The 19,114-nt window shown below is 33.2% G+C and overlaps 2 protein-coding genes across 3 annotated transcripts; both read left to right on the top strand.

Moving 5' to 3' along the window:
• Nucleotides 1-973: 973 nt before the first annotated feature.
• On the top strand, nt 974-4,303 carry LOC114191999 (auxin response factor 18-like). The gene is made up of 2 exons (XM_028081496.2): nt 974-2,394; nt 3,163-4,303. Exons 1-2 carry the CDS (start codon nt 1,321-1,323, stop codon nt 3,913-3,915), a joined length of 1,827 nt encoding a protein of 608 aa, XP_027937297.2. The 5' UTR covers nt 974-1,320; the 3' UTR covers nt 3,916-4,303.
• A 6,303-nt stretch (nt 4,304-10,606) lies between these two features.
• Nucleotides 10,607-19,093, top strand: LOC114190654 (phosphoglucosamine mutase family protein). Of its 2 annotated transcripts, XM_028079619.2 has the most exons (18): nt 10,607-10,875; nt 11,197-11,433; nt 11,665-11,737; nt 12,924-13,107; nt 13,225-13,277; nt 14,646-14,734; nt 15,427-15,663; nt 15,876-15,940; nt 16,435-16,495; nt 16,578-16,695; nt 16,778-16,859; nt 16,964-17,036; nt 17,189-17,250; nt 17,566-17,661; nt 18,027-18,181; nt 18,264-18,360; nt 18,561-18,638; nt 18,728-19,093. In XM_028079619.2, the coding sequence occupies exons 1-18, from the start codon at nt 10,869-10,871 to the stop codon at nt 18,836-18,838; spliced, it is 1,878 nt and encodes a 625-aa protein (XP_027935420.1). In that variant the 5' UTR covers nt 10,607-10,868; the 3' UTR covers nt 18,839-19,093. The 2 variants fall into 2 exon arrangements, with proteins under 2 accessions (XP_027935420.1, XP_027935421.1); XM_028079620.2 differs by lacking the exon at nt 11,197-11,433 and having other exon boundaries at nt 10,611-10,875.
• Nucleotides 19,094-19,114: the final 21 nt, after the last annotated feature.

The raw sequence follows: 19,114 nt of genomic DNA on the forward strand, positions 1-19,114 counted from the left end.
TTCGTAATTTATTTTATTTTTCCAATTTAATATTTTTATTATAATTAATAAATTAAATTTTATTTTAATATAATTTCCATCATTTATATTATAATTTATATCACATTTCATCATAGAGATAAATTGGTAAACATAATTTTGTATTTGTTAAAACATTTTTTCTAATCTATTACATTCATCGTATCATTTATAAACTTCCATAAACTTTTCATTTAAATATCTCTATTCATCCCTTATTCTAAACAACCTTACAATATTTTTTTTATCCTCTCAATTTCATTTATTCCTCAAAATTATTCTTTTCTGATTTAAACACTACCTTAATGCTTTAAAAAAACATCTAAATATACACATCTAATTAATATAGAGTTTATATAAAAAAAGACAAAATTTAAAATTAGTTTTTAAAAAATAAAAAATTAAAGGAAACCTCATAATATTTTGTGAATAAAAATATATTTAATGTTTGAATAAGTGATAAGTGACCGATTAAAACAGAAAATTAAATAAAAGAAAAGAAGAAAAAGAGAATAACTTTATTAAGAAAGAAAAAAGGTTGGTTTACTAGATATTTCATAATTAATCATTGGCATTTTTTCATATTTTTTAAATAAAAATAAATCAATATTTAAAAAAATAAATATATAATAATAGTAAGTTAAAAACAAATATATATATATATATATATATATATATATATATATATTTCAATCAAATAACTATTATTTTTTATTTTTCACTTTATTCATTTCTTTACTAAACGAAAATAAATCATATATATTTATATATAATTTGACAGTGACATAAAAAAAGATATTATTATATGGTTTTATCATTTATGAGTACGTGAGTTGTAAACTGTAATGTCGATTTTCAATTCATGTTTGTGTTATGGTCGGCAACTGAGAGAACCACATACGCGTGTGACAGTGAGAGAGAGAGAGAGAGCAGTGTGTCTTTATGTACTTCCAACATCCCACTCTCTCTCACTCCCCACTCTTCTTTTCTCTTCTCTTCTCTTCTTCCACATCACATATTCTCTCTCTACTTTTTCTTCTTCCACCAATCACCAACACATTCACCTTTCTCTTTATTTACAACAATCTTCTTCTCCTGCTTTCATCAACAGTCACAATCTAACCACCTTCTCTTCTCACATACTTCAAACAACCCTTTTCTCCTCTCTGCATCTCCATCCTTTCTCCTTCCATACCTTCATCTGTTGGCCACTAGAAGAAGACACACCTTATTTCCTTCAAACCTTTTCTCTGGGTTGTCTTTTCTCGTGGAAAGCGAGGATATTTAATATTTTGCATTGAGATGTTTAAGGTTATGGAAAACATGGAGAGGGGTTCAGAAAGGTGCTTAGATTCTCAACTGTGGCATGCCTGTGCTGGTGCCATGGTTCAAATGCCACCTCTCAACACAAAAGTCTTTTACTTTCCCCAGGGCCACGCGGAACACGCTCATGGGAAAGTAGATTTTGGCCAAACCCGGGTTCCACCACTCGTCCCTTGCAGACTCTCTGCCATGAAATACATGGCAGACCCTGACACAGATGAGGTGTATGTCAAAATGAGGCTGATCCCTTTGAGGGAACATGAATTGGATTTGGAGGATGATTGTTTCTTGGGGAACACTGGAGCGGAGGGTCAAGAGAAACCTCCTACCTCTTTTGCCAAGACACTCACACAATCTGATGCCAACAATGGTGGAGGTTTTTCTGTGCCTCGTTACTGTGCAGAAACCATCTTCCCGAGGTTGGACTATTCAGCCGAGCCTCCAGTTCAGACAATCATCGCCAAGGATATGCATGGACAGTGCTGGAAGTTCAGGCATATCTATAGAGGAACGCCTAGGAGGCATCTTTTGACCACAGGATGGAGCAATTTTGTGAATCAGAAGAGGCTTGTTGCTGGGGACTCCATTGTGTTTCTGAGGGCAGAAAACGGGGATCTTTGTGTTGGGATAAGGAGGGCTAAGAAGGGGATTGGTGGAGGGTCTGAGTTCTCTTCCGGATGGAACCCTCTCTTTGGTGGGGTTTCTGGATTCTTGTGTGGGAGTGAGAACAACATGATGGGTGGTGCAAAAGGCGGTGGTGACGAGATGGTGGGAAGAGTGGCTGCTGAATCTGTTCTTGAGGCCGTAGCTTGTGCTGTCAATGGTAGGCCCTTCGAGGTTGTGTACTATCCAAGGGCTAGTTCCCCTGAGTTTTGTGTTAAGGCTTCTGTTGTGAAGGCTGCAATGCAAATTCAGTGGTGTTCTGGGATGAGATTCAAAATGCCCTTTGAAACTGAGGATTCTTCCAGGATTAGCTGGTTCATGGGCACCATTTCTTCTGTTCAGGTTGCAGATCCCATTCGTTGGCCTGATTCTCCTTGGCGTCTTCTGCAGGTACACTACACCCCATTATGGATTTCCTTTTACTATTACATTAACATGATAACTTGTTCAGATCCCCTTCCTCAACTTGTCTTTGCTCAGAGGCTATACTTTTATTCTCTCCGTGTGGTACTGATTTGACCAACAGTGACATTGCTCCATCAATGGATAAACTGTTCATTGGATTTCCAGTTTACTCCTTTTCAACCTCATTCTAAAACTATTCAATGCTTAAAAAAGATGTAGCACAGTATACACTTTGTCAGACAAGATGATTATTTCCTGATGCAATGTTTTTGTTTATCTTTCTTATTTATGTGTTGTGCGCCTTTCCTGTTAAGCAGTTGCTGAATCATACTCTGAATTGTGCAAATTATATGTGCTGTGTTCAGCAGCATTTTAATTTAAAATATATTCGTTCTCTATAAACGGATTTTCTTACTGTTCTAGGACCATTTCAATTAAAAATAACGGTGAATAGTAATAACTGTTGAACTACAGTAAAGTAGCAAATCGTTTTTCATCATTTTAAGCATGTCTGTTCAGTGCTGACAAATTCTTTCTAGCAAGTACCATTGTTGCTTGAATTAGGCACTGTCTCCATAGAGTGCTTTTGATGATTGAGCTTTACTTTTGGAAGTCCGAGTTACCTTTACCTTTTACCTTTTAACAATACTATGGGAGGATGTTTGTCTTTATTTTTTTGTTGGTTGGTACTGTTTTGGCTTAAAGTATGGTTAAACATGAAAATAATCCATAATTTGTGATGTCACGTTTCAGGTGGTATGGGATGAACCAGATTTACTTCAGAATGTGAAGTGTGTAAACCCTTGGCTGGTTGAACTAGTCTCTAACATGCCCAGCTTCAATCTCTCTGCATACTCACCTCCTAGGAAGAAACAACGCTTCCTAAATGACCCATATTTTCAAGTCATCAACCAACTTCCAATGCCATCTTTCTCTAGCAATCTTCTGAATTATACCAACTCTCTTTGTAACATTGAAAATAATAGTTCTGCAGGCATACAGGGAGCCAGGCATGCTCAATTTGGACTATCTCCATCTGATTTTCCCTTCAACAAGCTCCCAGCAGACATGCTTCTAGGTGGTTTCTCTAGGCTTGACCATGCAACAAAACCTGTTAGGCCTCCTTGTGGAACCTATAAGAACACCACTTCTAATACTACCACTAATAAGACCAATGTTGACATATCTTGTCTGTTGACTGTGGGAAATCCCAACCCGAATTTTAAGGAATCGAATGCAACAAAAGCACCCCACATCTTGTTATTTGGAAAACTTATTCACACCGAGCAACACTGTTCAAACACCAGCTCTGCAAGTACAACTGGGAATAGTGTGTCTGAGGGGAATTCGCTCAAGACTTCTAATGCTTCTGATGGCCTAGGTTCTGCTTTGCACCAAAATAGCCCAATTGAGAATAACTCTGATGGAGGGTCTCCCTGGTACAAGGATCAGCACAAGGCTGATCTGGGATCCGACAACGTTAACACGTTATGCATTGCTTTGTAACTGATCAACTTATTTTCAGTTGCTGCGCCAGTGAGTTCTTGAAGAAATCTTGCGGCTAACTATTTTTAACATATTTCAACAGCTCTAGTGCTTCCTTTGTTGTATAGGCGTTGTTTTTCCTTCGGCATAATTGTACTTAGGTGCAAGTTAACAAAAATATTACCCATTTCATTCAGAAACATCATAACTATTATGAGTTGTTATTCCAACTGAGTAATCGTGAAAACTAGAGGGGTAATATTTTTGTTAACTTGCACTCACTTAAGTTTTCTGTCTTGCTACATTTCTTTAATGAGGGAGAATCCCTCTTCCAATTATGGGATATGATGTAACTCATCGTAGAGATTGTCTTCTTCATTTAATATTCGAGTTTCCATAAACTTCTCAAGGTGATCTTTATCCAAAATTATCAATTCCTTTCTGTTTGGACACTTTTATCATTCCTGAAAAACCAGAATTCTGAGTCAGAGTAGTTGTCCTACGCAAAGCTTGAGGATTGTAACGGTCAGCAAAAAACATAAATGTCGGTGTTTGAATTTGACAATTGAAACTTATTGCAAGCCAAAACGCTTGTCCCCGTTGCTTAGGAGTATTTCCTAAATTAAACCTTAACATGAGTTAGGAAAACAAACCATCTAAAATGAAGATACTTGGCATAGAAACAGTGAGAAGTATCTACTAAACTTCACTTTCTTGATGCATTGATTAGTTTACCTAGCAAGATGAAGAAGTGGTCAATTGATTAGTTTCCTCTTTGTAGTTACTTTAGGGGACAATGAACTAATCAACAAGTGCAGTCCCAAATAAAACAAAAACGTTCTTTGTTATTTGAATTTCACAGTGGTATGGCCCACGTAGCGGTGGTGATCTCAGGATGAAGATACACATACACTCACTGCACACGAAGTTTTCTGGGACATTGGAGCATTAAGACAAGGATATCAACTCTGAATATAAAATGGAAATACAGAGATTGGGTAAATATGATATCAAGTTGAAGTTGATAATCACAATGCAGGCAAAGATATAGCAAGTAGGGAACAGCACCTTGTTGTAGACTCCGTTTGCCGTTTTACCTCACAATTGGACAATAAACCGTGTGCCTTAGGTGGAAAAGTATCTACTTCACCAAGATTCTCCATAACCCTTTCTCCCAAAAATAAAAAACAAACACAGAAAATGATGATGTTACGTGGTAACAACTGCCAAATATTGCCAACATCAATCATGTTCGGAATAATTAAAAAACAAAGACAGTTGTCTCACATCACCAAATATATTCATTTAAATGGATCTCAAAAAGGTAAACAAGTGAATCCATACAAAAATTACTATGTACATATATATAATAAGTCAAAACACACAACATTTTAATATTTGACTTTTGTTGTTAATCTTTTTTACTATCGGACTAGCGTAATACAGGTGCTATCGCACCTGTGTGTATGTATTTTTTAAATATACGTGATATTATATTAATAGGTGATAATATTATAATGTTATTAAGTTAATATATATATTAGAATTATATTTATTAAAAATAAAGTGAAATATATCAGAACAGATAAAAGAATAACCATTAATAAATAAAGAAAAAGCAAAGACATCTGATTTTATAAAATTTTTGTAAAAGTAACGGTCAATTTTAAAAAATTTAATAAACTGTTATATTTAAAGGGTAAAATCGGTATTTTGAAAAGTGGACACAAAAAGGGGAATCCCCTTTATATATTGTTATAGATAATACCCAATTTTTTTATGACTTAACTCTTATTTTTTTACTATATATAGTTATTTTCCCTTTATTCTCTTCTCAAAAGCGCAAGCACACGCTTTTTACCAACTGCATTGAAAACATTACGAACAAGTTAATATATAACACTTAGAACAAATTGAATCTAAACAATGCAAACATTTTTCCTCCTGAAATATAGCTTAAAGTATAACAATTATATATTCTTGACTATTGTATCATCTCTAAAACTACCAGTTAAGTTTTTTTCTCTGCACCAATTTAAAATGGCAAAACTATTGCCATCAATAATAGTTATGTCGTTCGTCTTTTTCGATAAATATCCTAGTGGTGAAGCAATAGTTAATCCTACTACTGTTATCATGTGAAGCAACCTGCATCTAATTTCCCAACCATCGGTTAGTATATAAGATAAGGTTGACTCTGATGGGCTGGCATTCATAAATTAATTCTACAAATTCTTATAATATTTTTTTTTTATTTACCAAACAAATAAAGTATTCAATGTTTTTTTTTAACGTTTTACAATAAAAAACACATCAATTTAAATTTTCTATTTCATATAATAATGAAAAAACATAAGAAAAAAAAATTCTAAGAAGATACAATATTTCTCGATTCACAAATCATCATCACAGATCTAGCAATGAAATCCATATTTAAGTGTATTGTAATTGAATTTCCCCTCCACCTCCTCTTCAACATATGGGTGTCACCCGCCATTAATTAAATCTATAATTCATTCATATAATGGTTGTTGTGATGGAAAGATCAGTCTTTGATTATGTGCCTCGTTAGATTTTTATTTCTTCAAAGGAAAAATATATACACTACAAGGTTTCAGGTCGTTGAATGTGAAAGAAAAATTGGCAAAATTCATTAATAATTAAATTCAGTCTATTCTGCATATGTGAACTATGTTAGCCACTTGTGACGAGCAACAGGTTCAGTCATATATATATATATATATATATATATATATATATATATATATATATATTGTGTGTGTGTGTGTGTGTGTGTTAGCTGGATGGTATACCTAAAAAGTCTACGAGAGAAGAAAGTGGTAAATGGTACAATATGAAACAAAAGACAATAATTTGGAGAGAAAAATGCACGTGAGCCTCTTATTCATGAGAATAAAAAAAAGTTACATGGAAATGGCGTTGTTTAACTGTTAAGGTTGGACATGCTTTATATATATGAATGACCGCAAATAATTGGTAGTTTAGTATTTATAAATGACTTGTGTTGTATGAAACACTATATTTACTTCTAACCTAATTTTCTTTTCGGTGTATGAATATGTAGGGCTGTTTCACGATAAAATTGTCTTAGGTGCTTTATATATAAGATATGTGACAGATATGGTAAGATTATTAAACTTTTTACACAGAAAGTGCAGTTTAAGTATTGATTAACATATAGCTGTAAATGATGAAGTCAGAAAAGATAATTTTAAGTAATAAATGGTGGTGTTTGGATATAGTTTTAATCTGCATAGGTACGATACCAATACATTGACCAGTAATTATACTGCAAAAAGTTGGGCACATTTCATTCTTCTGTAAGTTGCTATAATCAATGGAAAGAAATAAAGAAATGGCATGCAGATGATAAAATATAGAAAAAATAAAACAAAAGCTACTGTTCCGCCTATAAAATGGCGAAATGAATAGCTTAGTAATCCACATTACGATCCCCAAGTATGGCGCAGTTACAGGAAAAAGAGTAAATGATCTCTTGGGATCCCATCCCAGATATATGAATTTTTTTGCCCTCACATGAACTTCAGATTATGACTTACTCAACTGTGTGTGGGTGCGTGTGATGTTGTTAGTATAATATATAGTTATTTTTTTCCGAAGCAAAGAAAGATATAGAAAGAAAGGTCAAGAAACACAGCTCAATTCAAGTATTTGATGCCCCCAACATCGGCACAATGTGTGTTTTTGTGTTGGACAAAGATTATGTATGCACACTTGTTTAATAATTTAATATAAGGGTGTAGGGTTTGCATGTGAAGGTTAATGAAGGTTTATTATAATGGCTGGAAATAGTTGGCTAACCCTGCCATGTTAATTTTTTTGGATGAATCACAGATCCCGAGAGGTTTCTTCGTAAGTCAACTAAAATGTATCAGATTTCCCACATGGGGATTGGGGATTGTCCATGGTCAACTTCATCTGCTTCCATGTCTTGTTTTTTGATTGCTTTTAAAACATATGGAACATCGAAATTGAACAAGCTGGTTGCATTTGTTGGGTCAGAAAAGTTGGTATTCCAACATTAAAAAGTCAAAACCACCATTTTCAAACATGGATGTATGTGTGATTGTGAAATTGCTCTAGTAGTTGTCATCTGTCTATGGAGTTGACTGTATCTAGCCCCATTTACTTCAGTGATCAAAGTGCAAAACTTCCTTCATGCAGTGATTTCTACACACAATCTTTTGTTAGTAAAATTTACTAGCAATGAAATCTTAGTAGTACCTTTTTTTTTTCATGAATGATAACATATAAAAATCAAATAAAATCCTTAAATCTCAGTTTTAGACTCTGATATTTTCTGGGATTTTGGACTAAATTGTTTACCTTTTTAGAAGATTGTACGTTACTACCAACCAAATATATTTAGATTCATTTTGAAGTATTTTGTATTTTGTAGTCGATCTACTTTGAAGTATATGTGTAGTCTTACATCGATCAATATAGTTTTTCTTAAGAAAAAACTTTTACATTATACAATTTATATTTTAGTATTTTAAACTTTTCTGCTTTTTTTTTTCACTTTTTCGTTTGTGTTAACTTTTTATCCGTTGTTCCTAAATGTAATTGCTTATGTATAGTATCGAAATTCTTTAAGAGATTGCAGGTAAAATAATTCAAATGTATAAAATAATAGCTACATAAATGTTATATATTAACTGAAAATAATATTAATAATTGAAATCACTTAATTATTGTTAAAAATTATGAAAGAATACAAAACATTTTACAGTAATATTAATTTGAAAATTTATATTGTAAGCAAAGCATAAAATAAAAATTTAAAAATGTAATAATTTTTTTAAGCTAACCCAGTGACCTCAAATGAATCAACACAATTTTAGTCAGATAAGTGCAATTTGAACTATCTAACTTTTGTATAGAAAAAAAAAATTAATGAAGCGAATCTAATTAAATTTGATTTTAAGGTGGAACAAAACCAACTAAGTTATAAATAACCTCCCATTAATTTGTTGTCTGTGGGGGTTGATTTTCACTCAAGGCAAATGTTTGTCTAATCGGAGCCCAAAAAGTTAAACTAGTACTATTGTTTCCAGCTTAAGGTCCATGATTGTATGGGCCAGGCAAGATGGATCCATGAGAAAAATGAATCCATTATTGCTGTCATTATTATGGGATGTTTTCTACTTGCACTCCCCATTACTACTAACTTCACGCCCATATTAATAGAGCAAGATTTACTTGTCTTCCTTTACTGTACCACGTAACTGCTGTTGCTATTACTGCCACCGCCCCTGTGCCATCGGCATTGTACCATCGTCTTCTACTGCACTCTTTGAGAATAAGAAAAACAAAAAAGTGTTTATTCTGAAAAAAAAAAACTGATTTTGAAAGTTATCATTTGTATTCTATAATGCATTTTATAGAAACTCTATTTGGAAAAGCTCATAGTATGGAAATCTTGTTTTAAAAAGACTCATTCTAAAATATATCATATATTTTAGAAAACTTATTTTAGAAATTTCATTATTATAAAAAGTTCGTACTGGAAATATTATTTTATCAAATTTGTTCCAAATATCTTATTTTCAAAATTCTATAAAGCTTTTCCAACTAATGGAGGTGTAGTTGAAAGTATATGAGTGCAGAAAGTAAAAGCCCTTATGAGATACCTTAAACTGGACGCTTTGCCGAATCGATATCTCCGAAGGAGTATACATCTTGCTAATTTACATTTCCCTCTTTCCTTTCACACCACTAACTCAAATTTTTGGGAAAATGACCATCAAAGTACCCTAAACTTTTACCTTTTATAAAAAAGACACCACAAATTATCATTTTATCTTCATTAGAACTTAAAATTTTATTATTGCTTTAACAAAATTAATTTTCATTGTGAATATATATATATATATATATATATATATATATATATATATATATATATATATATATATATATATATATATATATATATATATATATATCACACGTTGACGACTCTTGCATGAAATAGCTGCACGCGGAATATTTTTTATTTTATTTTTAGTTTGATTGAAAAATTTAATGGAAATAATATTTTACGTATTCTAGTTGAAGTAAAAGCAAAACTAATTTTTGTTAGAGGATAGTATTTTTAACAGGTTAGTGGGTAGTTAGTTTTTATTTCTTTAACGATATATTTTTATTAACTCGTTAAATAATGTATTTAATTTAGTATTTGATTTTATGTTTTTTTAATAAGTTTAATAATTCGATAGCTCAAAAAATAAAATATTAGGCATAATTATTTGACAAATTAAAAAAAATAGTATATTTACACAAATAGACAGAAAGAGGAAAACATAAATCTGAGGAGCTTAATCGAAAAGACGGAAATGATAAAGCAACTATTTGGATAAAATCTAACCGGTTTAATTTAGTACATATTTATTTTATTCCGTGTGTTTATTGTACAAGTTAACGAACATTAAACACACTTCTATATTTATAAATTACTCAGAAAATAAACACAAAATAATTGTGTTCATCTCAAATATAATAAATATTTTGTTGAATAAAATAATATTTTTATTTATCTAATATGAATAAGATAAATTACTTTTATATCACAAATATATTGGGTCAGTGGATGAGGATGCTATGGTACAGTTTATCTGATGATTGTGCAAGACAAAAATTCAATCTCTGTCCCTGTTATAGACAAAACTTGAAAAATCAAAGGAATAGGAATAGGAATAAGAATAAAAATGGGAATAGCAAATTTGGAATAGTGAGATGGGTGTGAGTGAATGGTAACATGAAGTCACGTGTGCAAGGTTTGTTTGTTGTGAAGCGAAGTAGGTGGAACTGAACTAAACTGAAGTGGAAGAAGGTTACAGAAAAAATTGAAAACACAAACAGGTTTGCACTTTCTCTAGTTCTCCGTCAAAGCAATTCAAGCGCCATCTCTGCAACTTTGATCACGTCACATGGCAGGTCTTATTCTATTTCAACCCCTTACTTCTTCCTTCATTCTGTTCATCCATTCAATTCAATTGCGTGCCGTCGTTGTCGTTCTTAAATTGCTTATCGAATTAATTATTCAATGCTTGACGATAATAATGATGATAATAATTGGAATCGGAACGTGTTGTTGGGTGTTCGTACAATCCAAGTTTCATGAAATTTTGCTTTGAACAGCTAGAGATAGAGAAATAATTCACCCCACATGATGACCAGAAAGATGTAATCGGTGGAGAGTTTTTGTTTACCTGGAAATCTAAATGATCTGATAAAGGTGTGAATGTTTATATGCAGCGACATCAGGGAAGATTGTCCAAAATGTTTTTGTGTCACACAGCTTCCAACAGAATACACAGTTGTTCGCTTCACAGTCACAGGGTCGAAGGGACTATTATTTTGCCCCTTATCCCCGCAACTCAAACCTTCCCTCTCCGCTAGGGAAGTTGGCATGGACTGCCTCTTCCATGCAATTGCGCACTTTATACAAACCCCAGAATCATTTTAGTGTCCAGAGAAATTTTCACTGCAATGGTCTGTTCTAGATTCTAATTATACTGGTTCATATGAAGCGAAAATACTCATACGTTTAAACACTTTTAAAATATTGCTCTTTTTAACCCTTCATTTACAGGCTTCTTAGGTGTAAGAATATCGTGTTAGTATCTGTATATAGGCATATCTTCAACCTTTTGTTGGTTTTTAACTAGCATGTTTTGTAATAGATGCTTGTTCCTTACATTTCATTTGGACTTGTGGTTGCAGCTTCTTCGTCTGCATCTGCTACTGCTTTGCCATATCTAGACAAGACAGATTTTCTAAAGCTTCAGAATGGCAGGTGAAGATCACTTCATTAAAGCAATCTTGCTAATAAGTTTATATTTCTACAAAATCTGCTTCTTCAGCGGACTATCTGCCCCCTCCTTTTTCTCATCATCATAGAAATTTGTTTAGGCCTTCGTTTTTTTCTTTCCATACCTTATTTTAGTCAAATGATGGTTGCCTCTGTTAATTATTTGGAGAGACAGAGAGAGAGACTAAGTGAAAAGGAAGAGATGAAAACATCAAAACAGGAAGCGAAGTACTCTGTAAAGGTTCTGAATGGTTAAAAGAGGAAACGAGATGAACATGGAATATAGTTGAATCATCTTTGCTCCTTTCCTTTCCATTACCTTTTCGATTGATGATTTGCGGTACACAGTCTATGTTGTGTATGTCTAGGCATTTAGACAAAATAGAACAACAAATGAAACTTATTGTATTCTATTTATTTCTGAAGAGGTTACTTTGCTACTTCACGCAAAAATTAAAAGTGAATTATTTCATGTAAAATATTTTGTAATTCGAATATAATCTTTTCACGTTCAGTATAATAATGACTTGTATTATATTTAAAGAAAGCTTCTAGCTAAAATATCCCATCTTCCTTTTCATTAAGATGGCTAGCATTTTTACAAGCAGATTCAACTTATGAAGCTGAATTCTTGGGTGTTACTCAGGCTTTTGATATCACTCTTCAAAAAGGTTGAGAGCTCTTTGGGTGGAGATCCATTTTTTGCTAAATGTGAAAGCTTCTTCTGATAGTTCCTGAGTTCCTTGGAAGTTAAGGAAAGATATAATAATGTTTTTGGAGTCTATTAAGAATATACACTCTAGATTTTCACACATTTTTTGGGAGGGAAATAGGCCTACGGATTGTTTAGCTGCTGATGCTTTTAGAATTTTAATTTTTACAGGGTGAGATGAAGTACCTATATATATTGTCTCTCAATTTTGTACACATTTCGGATTCCCTTAGTGGGTTTTGGTTTGGTCCCCCACTTTTGTATTTCTTTTTTCTATTAATTGTATAACAAATGCTGCATATGATTGGTGGAGGTTGTAGCGCTAACCTGGTTTGGATTGTAAACTAGTGATGCAATAGCATATTTCCCTTTTGATTAAAAAAAGATGTACAAGCATTTATTGGGCTTACATCCTGCACACTGACTCATATAAACTTATAAATGAAATTAACTTAACAGTGACATACGTGGTGTGGCTATTGATGGTGTCGAGGGAGAGAAAGTTAACCTTACTGAACCTGTTGCTGAGGCAATAGGAGCTGCTTTTGCTGCATGGTTGATGGAGAAAAAAAAAGCTGATTCTTCTCAGCATTTGAGAGTTTCTATTGGCCATGATACCCGAATATCAGCCAAATTATTACAGGTTAGATTGTTCTGTATAACATTTTTTTTAACACCCACCTTTAAATAAATTGATTGTTCATTGTGTTAAAACTCGGATGGTTATGAAACTAAATGTTTGTCCATTGTCAAATTTCAGAATGCAATTTCTCGAGGTCTTGCCGGTGCTGGCGTAGAATTTGTCCACTACGGGTAGGTGATACCAATTTTTTCTTGAAAAATATTTGCATTTTTTGTTTGCATGATAAAGTGTATTGGTTTTAAACCCCCAATGTCTGCAATTACTGTTCAAGCATATACTATTACACTGATACTCTTGTTTCAAGATAATATAATCAGATTTGAGCATGGATATTCAGTTAATATGATCAAACTATGCGGAAAGTTTTGGTTTGAAGCTGGAAACTGTGAAGAAGGTGAATGACAAACTCTTAGTACATTATAATTTGAGGATGGCAATAGTGATGGGTTTACTTGTTGAGAAAAAAACTAAAGTTATTGGGAGACATGCTAGAGTTTGTAGTGCGTTTGTACCAAAAATTGGGATCAAATTTGTAAAGTGGTTTTGAGTGTTAGCACTGGACCAGTAACGAACTTCTGTCATTGATGTAAGATAACCAATAGAGATTTTGTTGCTTAAGGTATTGGGGAAGATAAACAAGATGTTAGCGCTAAAAAACAAGATCGAGTTGTTTTGGAAATAATTAAAAGTTGCTTACTAGTAACTATTGTGTTAATGAGTTCACTGTTGATCACCGAAAAACTCAAAATAATTACTTAGTTTTAGGGGCTTCTTGTGCTATTTACTAAGGAATTACTCAGTTTTTTACTGTACTTCTATATTGTTGTTGAGCCTGGTTTTCACCTGACTATCTGGTTATTTTATTGTCTAATCACCTGTAGGAAAACTAACTTGAGTGTATAAGCTGTAACTATTAAGATGCTATTGTAATTTGCATATCATAAGATTATTGATAGTGACTAGTTCATCTGCTTCTTGGTTGCATCTTATATGCGTAACCATTTGATTAGCTCATTTTTTCTGATATGATAATACTTCCCTGTGTTTCTGTTTCAGCATATGTTATTTTGTTTGATAAATTTTACCATGGATATTTGGTATTATAAACGTAAATATGCTTCTAGTCTCTGCAAAATTAGCGTTTTGATTTTAATTCTTAAAAATTGTTGAAAATCTTATTTCCAGTCCCTACCGTTATGTGACACTCTTCAATTACATATGTTTAACAGAAATTGACCATCCCAAGTAATACTTAAGTACAATGTCTAACTCTAAAATTTTTTCTAAACCCCTAAATTAAATGTTATTTATATACCTTGATACGAACTTTATAGACAAAAAGTGATTTTATATTTTGGAAACAAAAATATTTAATAAAGATTAAAATCAAGACTTGCATAATTTCAAAATATACATTAGGACAAAAGTCAAAACCATGTTTGTTTTACAGGAACTAAAAGCAAATTTCAGCCTAATATTATTACCCAACTGTTTTCATGGCCTAACTAATTTATTTAATACTGTCTTTTCCTTTCTAGATTAGCATCAACACCGGCCATGTTCAATTGCACACTCACAAAGGATGAAGCATTTTTGTGTCCTGCTGATGGATCTATTATGATAACAGGTACATCATAAAGTTCTAAATGGCATTGTTTTAACTTTTAATATTTCGCCAACTTGCCCATTTATGCAAAATCCATTTTAGATTGATCTATAGAGACTATGGTATCATTTTTCATCTTAAAACCTATTGGTGTTAAGTGAAGCTGTCCAACTAATATATAAGCCACACTCCAAGAATTGAGGCAGACCATTTGAGACTTCCCAACACCCCATTCCCTCAGATATCTGCCAAACTAGGCTAGTCTATCAAAATAAGCAACTACCAAAATGAGTTGTAGGCTTTGATACCATGTCGGATTTCATCTTAAAATCAATTGGAATTAAGTGATGTTGTCTAACAGATATATAAGCCGCACCTAAAAAATTGAGGCAGAATATGTAAGACTTCCCCATGTGTGGACATATCACAACCTCCTTTTACTAAAAATTTAACGAATTGCGTGGAATAGATTTACTTGAAAGCTGAGACACTGAATACCAACAGCTTTGGTTTTCATGTGTATCCATTTTATTTTGTACTGTATCCACTTATTATTTTGCATTTATTGTTTGTTAATGTCCATGAATTGTGAATGCTGTTTTTTTTTTTATGTTTCAATCTGACTTTGATAATTCGTAAATTTATTTTTCGTTGATAAATGAATTTGGATGCTGGTTTGTCTACTAACTATTAAATGTCCCGTATGTGAACAGCAAGTCATCTGCCTTTCAACAGGAATGGATTCAAATTTTTCACTAATGCTGGTGGGCTTGGGAAGGCTGACATCAAAGATATCTTAGAGAGGGCTGCAGACATATACAATCAATTTACCCCAGAAAGTTTGAAGAATTCAGAGAAAAAAGCTTTATTAACTTTTAAGAAAGTTGATTACATGATTGCTTATACATCTGATCTGGTAAAAGCGGTTCGCAAGGCTGCTGGAAACATAGGCATGACTTCACTTAAGTATTTATACAATAGTCAATATATTTGGGGATATAATTAATGCATTGTTCTCTAAATGAGGAGGAGGAATAATGCAACTCTATTTGGGAGACCTGTTTTTATTATTCAAGTTTTTTCTGTAAAATTTGTAGTTTTTCCTTTTGTTTTCGATTTCCTGATCTTGTTTGCTAAAGTTTATTGCATTGTTTATACACAGAGAAACCATTGGAGGGTTTCCATATAGTTGTTGATGCTGGCAATGGAGCAGGAGGTTTTTTTGCAGTACGTTATATTTAATCTCCTTAATTTTATTTTTCTGTTAATAACTTTCTAGTATTATGAATTTCACTTGAAATATAATATCTACATAAAATATTGTGAACATTGTACTCTTCTAAAGTGAGAAATGTTCTTTAAAGGGTAAACTAAAAGGCAAAGTTATAACCGCTGATTAAAAAAAATAATGGTGTTTCTGACATACATGGTGTTTCGGTAGGATCTTTAAAATAAAATCAGCTGAGAAAAGTGTTGATGATGACCTTTTTATATTATTATATTATGCATTTAGATAGATAATTTTTCTAGATAGAATTTTAGTAGTTTTTCTGAAATTTCTCATTTCTTTACACTGGGGAAGACCAGTTCATAAATTAATTAATGGATTAAATTATTGTGTATAATTTGAAATCATTCAGAATTTTAGAATGTTTTTATCTGGTTAAGGTTTTTGGCTCTTGCATCAAACTTGATCTTTGATATTACTTTTCGGTGAATAGGAAAAGGTTTTGAAACCTCTGGGGGCAATAACTTCTGGTAGTCAATTTTTGGAGCCTGATGGTAATAACTTCTTCTGGAGGAGTATTTCAGCTGGTTATGGTACATGCACTGTTAGTAACAGATGGATTTTGTATTCGTTCAGGCTTGTTTCCAAATCACATCCCAAATCCTGAGGATAAGACAGCAATGAAAGCTATAACCCAAGCTGTCCTCGACAACAAAGCTGATCTTGGAATTATCTTTGATACTGATGTGGACAGGTAAGATTCTTATTACTAAGCGATTGCAAAGAAATGGCTACCGTTTTCAAATTTATTGAGCATCAACCACTTCCATCTGTAGATCTGCTGCTGTGGATTTCACTGGTCGTGAATTTAATCGCAATCGTTTGATTGCCTTAATGGCAGCTATTGTTCTTGAGGAAGTAAGGCTTTTAACTTTAGCTTATTTCAGACCTTGTTTCTTAACCTCACATTTCCCTGTATCAATTATTTCTCATCAGTCTTTTCCTTCTCTCATTTTCTGTAGCATCCTGGAACAACTATTGTCACAGACAGTGTGACTTCCGATGGGCTTACTACCTTTATCGAGAAGAAACTTGGTAGGAATCTAAACTGCCATGACCTTTTAGTTGACCTTTCTCACCTTCCTTTAAGATTTCACCATGAACTAAAACACTTTTCATTGAATTCGAATAGCAAATTACTTGGAAACAGATTAGAGTTAATAACTTGCTGGTACTATTTTTCTTAGGTGGCAAACACCATCGGTTCAAGAGAGGCTACAAAAATGTGATTGATGAAGCTATTCGTTTGGTATGATGAGAGCTTGCCCATAATTCAATAAATTATGGATCAGATTAGTTATGCCTGGTGGCCTGTGCTTGTCTGTGCCAGTATTTCAAATTTGAAGCTTGCACATTTTAGCTAAATTTATTCAAAATGGGTCCTAGTAGTAATACCTGGCTAAAATGCAAAATGAAAGCAGTTTAAGAAATAATTTGCGTTTAGATACCTAGCTTCCATTGCGCTTTTTTCATCTTGTTTCTTTTAATATATTTCTTCAATTTTTCAATTTCATATTTTCATAAATGTTAAATATTTGACTTGTGGTGATAATATTGCTGACAGAATTCTATAGGAGAGGAGTCACATTTGGCAATTGAAACCAGTGGACACGGGGCTCTCAAGGAGAATCACTGGCTTGATGATGGTGCTTACCTAATGGTATATTATAATAGTCACATTAAGTAAACGAAATAATCACCCAATTACTTGCTCTTCATTAATCAATTATTGATATACGCACTCAGGAGTTGAACCGTTCAACTATATGATGAAGATATTAGTAGAGGACCATAGACAAAGCATATGTACACTTCTTACTTGAACTAAATTTCCCATGACTTGACACTACGCTGTAATAGATTGTGAATATAACTGTGTTGTAGAATCAAGGTATAGATCAGATTGGGTGAAAACAGGTTCCATTGATGTGTTATCATCCTGCTGTACCGAACTAAGCAGGGTCCAAGATTAGGTTTAATATTCAAAATTATCACAAAGGCCTTGATATAACATTTATTGTGCAGGTTAAGATCTTAAATAAACTTGCTGCTGCAAGAGCTTCTGGAAACGGTGGTGGAAGCAAGGTTTTGACTGATTTAATAGAAGGGCTTGAGGAACCAGCTTTTGCTACAGAACTGAGATTAAAGATAAACCAATTCCATCCAGATCTTAAAGAGGGGTAAGCTAGTGTATAAAGATTCTCTGTTTGTGTGCATCCATCCATTATTGTCATTAATTCACTGACATGTCTGAGCTTTTAGATCTTTTCGGGAATACGGAGAAGCTGTACTGAAACAATTGGAGAATTCAATTGGCTCTGATCCAAGTCTGCACAAGGCTCCCGTGAACTACGAAGGGGTATGTTTGTCCCTGCTTATTGCTAAATTGTAAGCCTATTTAGTTAGCATTGACGATGAAATTTTCAGTGACAAATTATGGAGACAATTAGGACTAATATGTTCCAAAATTGGAATTTGCATACAATTCTGCATTGATTGGTTTGCTGACTTTCTGCTCCCAAAATAATTTATTGCTTGTCTGACCTAATCCTCAACCAGGTCCGAGTTTCTGGCTATGGTGGATGGTTCCTTCTTCGATTATCACTCCACGATCCTGTACTTCCCCTTAACATTGAGGTAAAGGCCCGCACAGCACGTATTGGGGAGTTTATATGCAACTTTTAAGCAATGCAACTAAATCAGAATTAACAAAATTGTGACTGTAGGCACCAAGTAATGACGATGCTGTGAAGCTCGGACTTGCTGTGCTTGAAGCTGTAAAGGGATTTGGAGGTTTAGACACATCAGCCTTGAAGAAGTTTGTTGGAGCATCATAATTCAATGCTTCCTACAAGAATCGAGTTCGGCGATGGAAATGCTTTCGCTTCTATTTTTTCGTTATACAACGAGGTTCTCTATACTTGCATCAGCGGCAACAGAGGGTGAATTAAATTATTGTCATGAGAATGGTGTGTTGTCTTGTGAATTACAAATATCAGAGATCTCTATAAAAAAGAAATTTTAATGACATCAAGATCCACGGTGTAATTTTTTTGTGCTTTGCATTTAATATTAGTGACGTTTTTCTGATATACTTTTGGACCATTAACCAG

Source organism: Vigna unguiculata, chromosome 7, assembly GCF_037176805.1.
Source record: "Vigna unguiculata cultivar grain cowpea cultivar isolate G323 ecotype 2 chromosome 7, ASM3717680v1, whole genome shotgun sequence".
NCBI lineage: Eukaryota > Viridiplantae > Streptophyta > Magnoliopsida > Fabales > Fabaceae > Vigna > Vigna unguiculata.

Bases quoted from the DNA above. Each gene is read 5' to 3' on its own strand.
- LOC114191999 (XM_028081496.2), top strand. From the start codon at position 1,321: ATGTTTAAGGTTATGGAAAACATGGAGAGGGGTTCAGAAAGGTGCTTA. The intron at 2,395-3,162 runs GTACACTACACC...GTCACGTTTCAG, and splicing joins CTCCTTGGCGTCTTCTGCAG to GTGGTATGGGATGAACCAGA.
- LOC114190654 (XM_028079619.2), top strand. The intron at 11,434-11,664 runs GTCTGTTCTAGA...TTGTGGTTGCAG, and splicing joins GAGAAATTTTCACTGCAATG to CTTCTTCGTCTGCATCTGCT. The intron at 15,664-15,875 runs GCATGACTTCAC...GTTTATACACAG, and splicing joins CAAGGCTGCTGGAAACATAG to AGAAACCATTGGAGGGTTTC.